This window comes from Penicillium verhagenii (assembly GCF_028828195.1).
Source record: "Penicillium verhagenii strain IBT 33310 chromosome Unknown utg000004l_segment0_segment0, whole genome shotgun sequence".
Classification (NCBI taxonomy): domain Eukaryota; kingdom Fungi; phylum Ascomycota; class Eurotiomycetes; order Eurotiales; family Aspergillaceae; genus Penicillium; species Penicillium verhagenii.
The window spans coordinates 1,593,616-1,605,869 of NW_026643168.1; the positions used below are offsets into that span (position 1 = coordinate 1,593,616).

The 12,254-nt window shown below is 49.0% G+C and overlaps 5 protein-coding genes across 5 annotated transcripts; 4 read left to right on the forward strand and 1 right to left on the reverse strand.

Moving 5' to 3' along the window:
- Positions 1–306: 306 nt before the first annotated feature.
- On the forward strand, positions 307–2,365 carry N7466_003504 (Zn(II)2Cys6 transcription factor; the record flags this gene model as incomplete). Its single annotated transcript, XM_057162901.1, has 4 exons — positions 307–818; positions 865–1,121; positions 1,168–1,399; positions 1,459–2,365. 4 exons carry the CDS (start codon positions 307–309, stop codon positions 2,363–2,365), a joined length of 1,908 nt encoding a protein of 635 aa, XP_057024016.1.
- Positions 2,366–2,959: 594 nt separating this feature from the next.
- N7466_003505 (UbiX family flavin prenyltransferase) lies at positions 2,960–3,592 on the forward strand (the record flags this gene model as incomplete). Its single annotated transcript, XM_057162902.1, has 1 exon — positions 2,960–3,592. The coding sequence occupies one exon, from the start codon at positions 2,960–2,962 to the stop codon at positions 3,590–3,592; it is 633 nt and encodes a 210-aa protein (XP_057024017.1).
- An 855-nt stretch (positions 3,593–4,447) lies between these two features.
- Positions 4,448–6,139, forward strand: N7466_003506 (putative extracellular lipase; the record flags this gene model as incomplete). Its single annotated transcript, XM_057162903.1, has 1 exon — positions 4,448–6,139. The coding sequence occupies one exon, from the start codon at positions 4,448–4,450 to the stop codon at positions 6,137–6,139; it is 1,692 nt and encodes a 563-aa protein (XP_057024018.1).
- Positions 6,140–6,290: 151 nt separating this feature from the next.
- N7466_003507 (uncharacterized protein) lies at positions 6,291–8,666 on the reverse strand (the record flags this gene model as incomplete). The annotated part of the gene is made up of 9 exons (XM_057162904.1): positions 6,291–7,031; positions 7,087–7,327; positions 7,383–7,529; positions 7,576–7,738; positions 7,791–8,019; positions 8,073–8,181; positions 8,235–8,350; positions 8,411–8,449; positions 8,511–8,666. 9 exons carry the CDS (start codon positions 8,664–8,666, stop codon positions 6,291–6,293), a joined length of 1,941 nt encoding a protein of 646 aa, XP_057024019.1.
- Positions 8,667–9,867: 1,201 nt separating this feature from the next.
- Positions 9,868–12,060, forward strand: N7466_003508 (putative glucan 1,4-alpha-glucosidase; the record flags this gene model as incomplete). Its single annotated transcript, XM_057162905.1, has 5 exons — positions 9,868–10,105; positions 10,184–10,470; positions 10,534–10,630; positions 10,685–11,322; positions 11,383–12,060. The coding sequence occupies 5 exons, from the start codon at positions 9,868–9,870 to the stop codon at positions 12,058–12,060; spliced, it is 1,938 nt and encodes a 645-aa protein (XP_057024020.1).
- Positions 12,061–12,254: the final 194 nt, after the last annotated feature.

The following is a 12,254-nucleotide window of genomic DNA, read 5'->3' on the forward strand; positions in this document are numbered from 1 at the left end:
TCTGGTTCTCTTTTCGACCTTTTTGTTTGTATACAGCAAGATCGTTGACAAATGATTGTGATTGGTCTATAGGTCCTCACATGACCAGTTTAGTGGGTCCTCCGTCCATCCTTGTACCGACAGCTCTTTCTCCTTTACCGCCACTCATGATTTGATTTATTGTATTTGGGACGCTGATAATTGGCTGTGCCTCAACTTCCTGAAAAGAGCCTATCAAAGAGACTTCGATGAAGTTTGTATGAATATCGCCGAGTCGTGCAATTTCTACCAAATTCGTTCTGCGGCGCCCTCGGAAGCCTCGGCAGGATGAGCGTTCGGCGGGATGAGGCTGACCGGGTTCTTCAATTGAAGAGCCGAGAAAGAGAGGCCCATGCATGTTATCCCTGCAGAAAACGAAAAGTGAAGTGTGATGGCAATCAGCCCTGTCGGACATGCCAAAAACGAAAGCATGCACATATCTGCGAATTTGACATTCCAGGTCCTTCGAGGCGTAGATCCGCCCCTCGCCATAATGACCATGTCACTCGCTCTGCTTCACCCCAAGTGACCCAAGCTGTACTCGAGAGTCATGGTGAATCTCCGGCTCAGAGTCACGATGCTTCCAAAAATTATGTTTACTCGGGAGACAACTCTGTTGTCTCGATTTTGCGATCACGAACGGACGCATCGGATGTTAATGATTTGATGGCACGTGAAGTTGGCTCTGTTTTGGGTCTCTCGAATACCTTCAACAGCTATCCGTTCGTGGACAGGAAAACTCCCCTGGAGAGATGGAAAGCGTTGCTGGAGGTTTCGCCAGAGCGAACAGAAATCTTAAAGTTCGTAATATTCTACCAGTCTGCGATATTAACTGACCAAATATAGATTTTTCCATTATTACCGCGTGACAGCATACCCATTCAATCCAATATTGACCGATATGGATCGCTTTGAAGCGGATTTGTGCACATATCTGAACTCTCATGCTTTGGGAGAGTTCAAGGACCCCGAGAAGATCACAGACCGGTGGGCAACAGACAAGTCCATTGGCCATATCAGTCTCCTTCTGGCCACACTGGCAGCTGGAGTCCATTATTCCGATCTTGAATACCCTCAACGATTAGAGCTTGCTACAGACTTTGGTACGACTAGTTTATCCTAAAGAAGATCGTTGCTTACAATCTCTAGCCCGCAGATCATTCCATGCTCTCCGTCTGGCAAACTTTCTTTTCCGCCCATCATTGGATGCCATCCAAGCGCTTCTGATCATTGGCAACACGTTACAGAACATGGGTCAGTCGGATGCTGCTTGGGCATTGCTTGGGACTACAGTTCGTCTGGCCCAAACCATGGGACTGCACACCGAAAGAAGCACTCTCCATTGGCCCGAGTATGTTCGAATAAAAGCGAAGAAGCTTTGGTAGGTGGAAAGCGTTATGGTCAAACTTTACGATGATATGCTAATGAAAAAACTTGTAGGTCGACAACTGTTTGGCAAGATAGCCTCCTCTGTCTCTGTTATGACCGCCCGCCTATAGTTTCTGTGACAGGGTGGCCTTTGGATTATGCGCGCCTGGAACAAAACAACCTGTCCTACCCAGAGACTATGCACCTTTTGTGTCGCCTAGGCCTAGAAATTTTGCGACCGGAAAACCTCGGCACTACAGAACTTGACAGGGCCATCGAAGGGCTCCAAAGATTGGATGATGCTGGCCAGCGAAGTCAGCTTTACTTGCGAAATCGAGAAAGCTGTATCACGTTTCAACAAAACCTTGAGCACCTGGCACTCAGAATGCATACATCCTTTTGTGTTTCCGTTCTGTGCCGACCGGCAATGAAACAATCCCCGCCCCAGCCACTCTACCCACAAGCTGATTTACTTCGGGCACGTGCGAAAGCAGGATTGATTGATGCGTCCAAGGCGTTCCTTGACTTCCAGGCTCTGAGCGTTGTTCCCTTGAGGAGTTGGTCGATGGTGCATACCGTTCTGAGCTCCACGTTGCTTCTTTGCATCTGGGAAGAGACACGTCATGACCCCGAGTGCCGGAGTCTGCAGCAACGGGTCATTGATGTGTTCTCGTCATCAGACTCAAGAACGACAGAAGGCGGCGCTTTATCCGATAGCGATGGGCAGTGGTTGTCTGCTCGACATATTCAGGCTCTTGTTACACTCCGAACTGCTTTGGATCGACAAGGCGAAAGAAATGCAAACCAACCTGAGAATCTGGGGACGGGCTTCGATACTGGCCCAAATCTCAATCTCAGCAATTTGGATGGCTACATACCAGGGCAAATGATCGATCCATTCGACATTTCACCAGTAACATATTTAGACTCAATTATGAACGGTAATTGCAGCTCTTCGACAATGATTAGTGGTCTTTGATACTGATGTTTGTCGATAGTCCCTTTGTTTGATTTCACACAAGAGAATGGGTTCCTCTAACAATCAGTACTATACCTGCAATTGTCCAAATCGGATGATCGGCAATCCATAGCTGCAAAGGGATTGACAAAAAAAACGAAAATCAATTGAACCACAAATCTAATTATTTGATTCCACCAGTGACTATTGAATAGTCTCCACATCATGGATGGAAACAAGGAACCTGTACTTTTCTCGGGGTTCGGGTCTCGGCATCGGGGCCTCGGATGGCCCCACTCGGGCCGAGTATTGCAGAGCTATTGATGGAATCAGACTGTGACAAAATCTGTAGAAGCCGGATATGCCGTGCCAGACACTGGGCACTTGCCACTGATGAATTATTATTTAATAAGCCTGATTAGCAGATCGAGGAACATTTCTTGCAACCAACAAATCCCACAATCAAAACAGCCGAGCTTTGAAGAAGCAAGATCAAACACCCCCTCGGGCCTCACCATATTCATTTCAAACATTTGAATGTTTTCTCTGCTCTCCGGCACAAACACCCCTCAGTCTTCTCGCGCTTCTCCCAGTGGAAGCCCGCCCGACTCCACAATGATTTTCGATAAGGCTGAACAACATTCGGCCCCTGCGCCTCAACCCACACAGCGTCGCCGCCGAATCGTGGTAGCTATGACCGGTGCCACCGGTGCCATCTTGGGAATCAAGTGTCTCATCGCTCTTCGCCGCCTCAATATCGAAACCCACCTTGTCATGAGCAAGTGGGCCGAAGCAACCATCAAATACGAGACAGACTACCACCCAGCCAACGTCAAAGCTCTCGCCGACCATGTGCACTCAATCAACGACATGGCCGCACCCATCTCAAGCGGCTCCTTCAAAGCAGACGGTATGATTGTTGTACCCTGCAGCATGAAAACCCTCGCCGCCATCCACAGCGGTTTCTGTGAAGACCTTATCGCCCGAACTGCCGACGTCATGCTCAAAGAGAGGCGTCGCCTTGTACTAGTCGCCCGGGAGACCCCGCTGAGCGATATCCATTTGCGCAATATGCTGGAGATAACTCGAAGCGGGGCTATCATCTTCCCCCCTGTGCCAGCTTACTATATTAAAGCTGCCTCGGTCGAGGATTTGGTTGATCAAAGTGTCGGGCGCATGTTGGACTTGTTCGATTTGGACACGGGTGATTTTGCCCGATGGGAGGGGTGGGCGAAGGAGGAGAAATAGAAAGTATCACGGCCAGGCGTTTTTGGGAATGGGATTGAGTTTCCAAAGTTGTTTTGATCACATGAAGCGATATTTTGTACATTTACTAGAAGAAATATAGACCACATCGTGTACTTTTTCTATCCTACAGTACAGATCGGCTACTTCGGCCCCCTCTCTGATGGAGTATATCTACACATCTTTCTTGCAATTTTGAAATCCGAGGAACTTGGACCAAGGAGATATAACCAAAAACAGAAACATGGAAATTTTCAAGTCAAAGCTTCTGACCAACTCAGGGCGATCTGCAACACCACGAGGAATGTCGATGCCCCACTTCCCCAGGAATTCCCTGCATTCTTCATTCCAGAATGTCCCCATTTTTGCGCCACCCAATCCTTTGATCGGAAAAGAACGCCATTTAATATCGAACCTCACACTACTCCGTATTGCAACCCACAGACCTACTCTCATGAAGATACATTTGTCATCCAACCGGAAGCCCAACAACCTCCGCGAGCACCAGTGAGGCCCGAGACCCTTGCATAAACCTAACCGTGACTTACACCGCATGACCACGTTAACGGTGAATATTCCCGATCCGTCATACCAAGGCTTTTCCCCGCGCCAGGAACAGCGGGGACTCTCAATCACGATGCTATTATATATGGTGATCAACCGAGGAATCGCGGAAGCACATGTGGGAAGATCCAAGGTTTAGGCAAGTATGCAGGCTTCTTTGGATGTTGCGGAAGGGGAAGGAGGGTGATTTAAACCTGCCCTTCGGCCGTTGATGATCATGGACTGTACAATTTGGAATACAAGGGATCATCCTTGGAACCAGCGAGTCGCACACTGCCTGTGACCATTGTCAGAATGGCCACGCTTATCTCAACCCTTCTCCTTGCCGTTTCGGTCCTGGCTGCACCAGTTGTCGATAAAAGAGCTAGCGCACCTACAGCTACTATTTCGACGCCCCAGGCTACTATAATTGGATCTACATCGGGGAATATCGACAGCTTCCATGGGATCCCATTCGCTCTCGCACCGACGGGATCCCTTCGGCTTAAGCCTCCGCAGGTAATAGCAACATCGCTGGGAACAGTGAAAGCAACTGGGACAGCCATGGCATGTCCCCAATTCTACTTTACAACAAGTAGCAGTGATTTCCCCATATCCATTCTAGGGGAAATTGCCGATATCCCGTTATTTCAAACTGTCACCGATGCTGGAGAAGACTGTTTGAATCTTAATGTCCAACGCCCATCTGGGACTACAGCTGGTGCTGGTCTCCCGGTGTTGCTGTGGATATTTGGTGGTGGCTTTGAACTCGGATCAACGTCGATGTATGATGGCGCGGAGATTGTGGCGTCGTCGGTGACATTGGATATGCCGGTTGTATTCGTCGCTATAAATTATCGCGTGGGTGGTTTCGGTTTCATGCCCGGATCAGAAATATTGAAGGATGGTTCGGCAAACCTTGGTCTTCTTGATCAACGGCTAGCTCTGGAATGGGTCGCTGATAACATCGAGGCCTTTGGAGGTGATCCGTCCAAGGTGACTATTTGGGGTGAATCGGCTGGTTCGATCTCTGTGTTTGATCAAATGGCTCTATACGGAGGCAATATCACATATAAAGGATCGCCACTTTTCCGGGGCGCCATCATGGATTCCGGAAGTGTTGTTCCAGCAGACCCAGTTGATGGCGTGAAGGGGCAAGCAGTATACGACGCCGTTGTGAAGGATGCAGGGTGCAGCGAAGCGACTGATACGCTCGAGTGTCTCCGTGACCTGGACTACACGACCTTCCTCAACGCTGCCAACTCCGTGCCTGGACTTTTGTCATATAACTCCATTGCCCTTTCATATCTCCCGCGTCCCGACGGGACTGTTCTTACCGACTCTCCGGAGAACTTGGCTCTAGAAGGAAAATACGCCTCCGTCCCGTTCATCATCGGAGATCAAGAAGACGAGGGAACCATATTCGCACTGTTCCAGTCCAATATAACGACAGAGACGGAGATCGTGGAGTACCTGCAAGATCTCTTCTTTGCCGACGCGTCTCTCACACAGCTAGAGGATCTGGTCGCTACTTATCCCAACGTCACAACGGATGGCTCGCCATTCCGGACCGGAACCGCCAATAACTGGTATCCACAGTATAAGCGCTTAGCAGCCATCCTGGGTGATCTTACATTCACACTCACCCGGAGAATCTTTCTGACTATTGCCAACCAAGTCAAGCCTGATGTCCCTTCTTGGTCCTATCTCTCTTCATATGACTACGGCACTTTATTGTTGGGAACATTCCATGGTTCGGACATTTTACAAGTCTTTTACGGAATCTTGCCCGATTATGCATCCAAGGCTACGCATGCTTACTATTTTTCATTCGTTTATGATTTGGATCCTAATACCAAGGCTACGGGTTATATGGATTGGCCACAGTGGAGCACGAATCAAAGCCTGATGAACTTCTTTAGTAGTGATGCAGCTCTTCTCGCTGATAATTTCCGATCCGAGAGTTGCGAGTTCCTCAAGGAGAATATCGCGTCATTCCATATTTAGCCAGAGGCAGGGAAAGCAGGCTTTCCAGGTTTTACATATCGATCTACTTGGGGTCATGAATTAATGCATATATTCATTGTCAATTTGCCCGATTTCCAGATAGTATCTGCTTCACGTTTCCATAAAGTACAAAGTATACGTAGATAACAAACTACCTCCAGGTTGCTGTTACGGTTGCAGTTGTGCCCGAGCAGCCCGTTGGCACCGTGTAGGATCGATTGGGGTCACTTTCCCATGTGATCGTTGAAGAACCACTCGTCTCTTCGATAAACTTGTATTGGAAGACTGTTCCCACGGGGATCGTCACGACTACATACCACAATGGATTGGAAGAGGTGTAATCAGTGGCCGATAGAGCGACGGCATCAGACGTGTCCCAATCTCCTAGTTCACTGATTGATCCGGAGATATAGATATTCTCGCCCCAGGTAGTGGTTTTGATTTCTTCAAAGCGTACCGCTATTGCGGTGGCTTGGGAACATGTACTAGTGCTGGAACTGGAGCTGGTTGTCTTGCTCGTCGTTGTTGTGAGAGTTGTAGCCGACGTCGTGCTTGACGAAGATGACGTAGTCTTAGTCGTGGTGCTGGTGGAGCTGGAAGTAGAGGTGGATGTTCCACAGAGTCCACTGCCAGATAGATGAGAGGTCAACATGAAGACACGAGGTAGACCAGAGACCATTGGAACAGCAATGTCTCCACTGGAGTCCACTGTCACTGAGGTACAGGTGTACAACTCTGTGAGCACAGCACCGGAAGAATATCCACTCCCGCTCAGAGTGAGGGTATAAGAGCTTCCACTAGCGCCCTTGTTTGAGAGGACAGTGATAACCGGAGAAGTGCTTGATCCCTTTTTCATTGCCAAGGTATTACTATCTTGGTAAAACGCATCGTTCTTGCATGAAATATTAGTTTTCTCGTTTTTCAAATTAATGAGCATCGACACTCACGATGGTTGTGATGTAAATTGAATCAGCAGATATGGCGAGGTTGCGAATCTTGTTTGTGGAAGCAATCCATTCATATAGCTCTGCGGTGGTAAGGTACCCGGATAGCCAAGTGGCCTCGCGGTTGTCAGGATCATTGCCGCCGTCGTAGTGCTGTTCCTGACCGGCGTAGATAATTGGAATGCCATCAGACAAGAAGATAAAGGAGATCACATTCTTAGCCTGAGAATAGTCCGAGGTGTAGCTAAAATATGGTTAGTTAAAGTTGTTAGATACCAAATAGATCACAGTACACGTACTAGGCAAAGCGAGGGTTATCATGATTTTCAATAAAATTTCCAAGGAGCGTAGGATCGGCACAATCAGAGGCGACTGATGCAATCATATTGTACAAATCACTGATACTACCACTTGAGCTCTCAAATGCGTAGAGAAGTTGGTAGTACCTGTTTTAATTAGCATGTTTCACTTAATTCCTTTGGACCTACTTACACAGGGTAGTTTAACACGCCATCCAGATAGTCTTGGTAGGGGCAGGTGTAGGCTGGGTCTCCGTCGTCAACTTCGCCAACACAATAGACTCCTGCAGCGTCATTGTAATCGGACCAGAATGATTGCTGGACATGCTTCACGGTATCAATCCGCAGCCCGTCGACTGTCAGAGGTTAGTTTTCAAAAGAATTCATACGGGTCGAAAGATTCCGTACTAGAATAATTTGCAACCAAGGCTGCGACCCAATCGTACCAGATGGTTTGCACTGATGTGAGGGCTGTGTTCAGATCTGGCAAGGAGACAGTAGTATCTCCAAGCCAGCAATCTTCAACATTGGTCTGATTGTCATAGTTGCTGATGAGACAATACGAATGGAAATATGATGATGAATCAAACGGATTGAAGACACTATAGTCTACATCCGATCCAATTCCATCATAGCCCTAAAAGGGATTTAGATGGTGGTCGTAGAACTAAAACAATCGAGTGATCTTACCATGTCATTTGCCACAACATCCACCATCAGATACATACCCCGAGCGTGTAAAGCCTCGGATAAGGCCAAGAGATCAGCGGCTGTGCCATAGTTCGTGTTGACAGAGTAACTAAAAATCAGCACCGGCCGACCATGAATGAATGAGCTCTCTAGAAATCTTACATTTGCTGCTGCCAGTATCCGTGGTACGACTCGCCATCCCCAGTGTCTTGGGAGAGGTTCTCCGTAACAGGTGTGATCCAGATGGCCGTAAATCCCATTCCCTGGATATAATCAAGCTGGAGACATGGTCTGTTAGCCTTGAGAAATAGGTATGATATGGGAAAGTAGTTACTTACTTGATTGATAATTCCTTGCCAGCTGCCTCCACAATAAATCTATGGTAATTCCATGGTTAGCCATTCCGATAGCAAGATTACTGATTATGAGCATTCCTACCCGATCTGAGACGTCGCATGTTGCGGTGGTTGAATTGTCTGTTCGGCCAAATCGATCAGTCAACAGGAAATAGATGGACTGAGTTCGCCATTCTGCAGGAGTGAGGCCCACGGCCACATTCGCGAAGAGAGCTGCGACCCAAGCCAATTGCTTCATGATCGCAATTGCAATTGCACGACTTGGACTTCAAGCGGTACTTGGGTTCAGGATAAAGATTTTGCGATCCAATGCCAAAGACCATATCTCGGCACCTGAGACTCGGTTTATACCGTGGTTCTCCACACAGAACTGTGCGGTTTCCGTTATACATCACATAATTCCATTCTTCACGGAGGCCTGTCGGAAGAACGAACCAATCGCTCTTAAAATGGCGTCTCGTAGAACCTGATCTCAGGACCTTCTTGAGGCTTGGCGCCAGAATCACGGCCTACACCTGAAACCGCTACAATCCCGTTGCCCGAGACTAATCTGAGCTTAGATTCGATCGGAATAGGAAAAGATCGTGGTCGGCAGTGAAGCTGTGGGAAAACGACACTAATAACCGACGCGGGTATTCCGACGGCTTTGCCCCTGCGCGGGGAATCGGGGATTCTGGAGGTTTCTTCAGGGCGCCACATTCTTCAGCAGCCCAAGTAGATTGGATGCTGCACGTCTTCACATGTCGATCACATCAGTTGCCAAGACTTTCCCTACGTAGGCGAAGTCTGTGTAAGCAGGAACGGAGCTGTAGGAAGGGAATGATTGGTGGGCGAATTGTGAGTTCCTGCGGGGTTCGAGGGGTTTTGTTGACAGGGGACGGAAATACAGCGGGAAAGTGGACGGTCACGGGTAACTTCCAAGGTTCTTCAGCCCCTGCAGATTATGCTTGGCTGGATTCTTTACCATTGAAGGGTCTGGGGGTCAGCGCCAGGGTCAGAGATGCCGATCAGCTTCTGGAAATCTTCTATGGAACTGAAAAAAAGAATACCTGACGATGATCAGCGCGATAATCATCAACTCCACTTATGCCAGTGGAGATTTTGAAAATCATACTGCTTCCATGCCCCATCGTTCCTCAACAGGGTAATGATTCACTCTATGAGGACATAATGAAACCCATCGCTACAATACGCTGGAATCCTGGAAGCAAAAACCAATATTAATCTTGCAGGGCGCGAATCAAATGTGAGAAAGAGACGATCTCCGCTTTCTTGCATATCACCTCCACCACGGCGAGTCCGAGCGCAACGTGATTCTCGACTGCAGCCGAACTGACTCGGGGTGCTCAGGGTACCCTAAACGCGCTATGGAGAAAGATATAAAAGACCCAGAGTCCCTCTGGGGTAGAGAGAGACAAGCATCTTCAAAACTTCGAGTCATGGCTTCTCGCATCTTAACTGCGCTTTGTGCGCTGACCCTGGGCCACCAGGCCCTGGCTTTCCCTCAATGGATGAACTTGGCACCACGTGCCTCTACTTCTGTCTCGAGCTGGTTGTCCACCGAGACCAGTATCGCCTTGCAGAGTATTCTCGACAATATTGGATCTGCTGGCGAGTATGCCACCACTGTGGACTCCGGCATTGTGATTGCTAGTCCTAGTCTTGATAGTCCCGATTGTGAGACCCACCACCCCCTCAAAAGATGGGCGAATGGATATGACAGAGATTTGAAGCAGAATGACTGACTAGAAATAGACTACTATACCTGGACTCGTGACTCAGCCTTGACACTGAAGTGTCTGGTTGATTTGTTCAGAAATGGCGACACGTCCCTTCTGCCCATCATCGAGGAATACATTGATGCCCAGGCCTACATTCAGACAGTCTCCAACCCCTCTGGCTCTCTTTCTGGGGGTGCTGGACTGGGTGAGCCCAAGTTCAACATTGATGAAACTGCCTACACTGGATCCTGGGGACGTCCCCAGCGTGATGGTCCTGCTCTTCGGGCCACTGCGCTGATTTCCTTTGGTCAATGGTTGGTGGTGAGTTACTAAGTTCTAAAACTTCCCATTTCGCTATATGAAGTCCAACTGACAACGCGCTAGAGTAACGGTTATACCACCACTGCCACGAACATCGTCTGGCCTATTGTGCGAAACGATCTGTCCTATGTGGCTGAGTACTGGAACCAAACTGGTTATGGTAAGGAATCCACCAATTATTTCAGCTGGAGATAATCGCTAACACAATATTCAGATCTATGGGAGGAAGTGAGTGGTTCATCCTTCTTCACTATTGCTGTCCAGCACCGTGCTCTGGTGGAGGGCAGCAAGTTCGCCGCCTTGGTGGGCTCTTCTTGCACATACTGCGACTCCCAAGCCCCACAAGTCCTTTGCTTCCTCCAGTCTTTCTGGACCGGATCATACATCTTGGCCAACTTCGGTAGCAGTCGTACGGGCAAGGACTCCAACACTCTCCTGGGTAGCATCCACACCTTTGATCCCCAAGCAGCTTGCGATAGCACTACTTTCCAGCCCTGCTCCTCTCGTGCGCTGGCAAATCACAAAGTCTTGACTGACTCTTTCCGATCCGTTTACACTCTCAACTCTGGCATCGCTGAGGGAACAGCCGTAGCAGTCGGTCGCTACCCTGAGGATTCCTACTACAACGGAAACCCCTGGTTCCTCTGCACCTTGGCTGCCGCTGAGCTTCTGTACGATGCCTTGTACCAGTGGAACAACATCGGCTCCTTGACTATCGACAGTACCTCCCTGGCGTTCTTCACCGATCTGTACAGCTCTGCCGCGACGGGCACTTATTCCTCCTCTAGTGCGACGTACTCATCGATTGTCAGTGCTGTGAAGACCTACGCAGATGGATACGTTGCCATTGTGGTAAGTTGAAGGATCATTCTGCTTAGCATGTGTGATATGGATGACTAACAACATGAACAGGAGACATGGGCTTCAAGCAACGGATCCATGTCGGAGCAGTTCTCCAAGACTACTGGCGCGCAGCTTTCCGCTCGCGACCTGACCTGGTCCTACGCCGCTTTGTTGACCGCAAACAACCGCCGTAACTCCGTTGTCCCCGCACCCTGGGGCGAAACCTCTGCCAGCAGTGTCCCAGCTACCTGCAGTTCGACCTCGGCCATCGGCACCTTCAGCTCTGCGACCAACACCGCCTGGCCCACTGCTTTGACCAGTGTGTCCGGTTCTACCACTGCCACTTCTGCCACTGGCACTGGCACCGTCAGCACTACCGCCTCAACCACCAAGACCACAACAAGCTCGACTACCTCCTCCTGCAGTACTCCGACCTCGGTCGCTGTGACCTTTGATCTGATCGCAACAACCTATTACGGCGAGAACGTCAAGATTGCCGGCTCTATCTCGGCCCTCGGTGATTGGGACACGAGTGATGCTGTGGCTCTCAGTGCCGCCGATTATACCTCTAGCGATAATCTGTGGTTCGTGACTGTGGATCTTCCTGCTGGAACCGTTTTCCAGTACAAGTACATCCGTATTGAAAGCGATGGAGACATTGAGTGGGAGAGTGACCCCAACCGCTCTTACACTGTCCCAGCCGCTTGTGCCACCACCGCTGTCACTGAGAGTGACACTTGGCGTTGATCCAGCCAAGCTTGCTTTCGGGAAATGGGAAATGGAAATATGATTTCTGATGTTGATGTTGATGGAATCCTAGTCAATTAACGTGTTTTGACCGTATATAAGTGAAAGTGTTGGTCTCCATGCCTTGCAGTCAATTGTGAATGGAATGAGTTAGTCTTCGAATCCGTCGATTGTGAAATAAGAAATGAATTGAT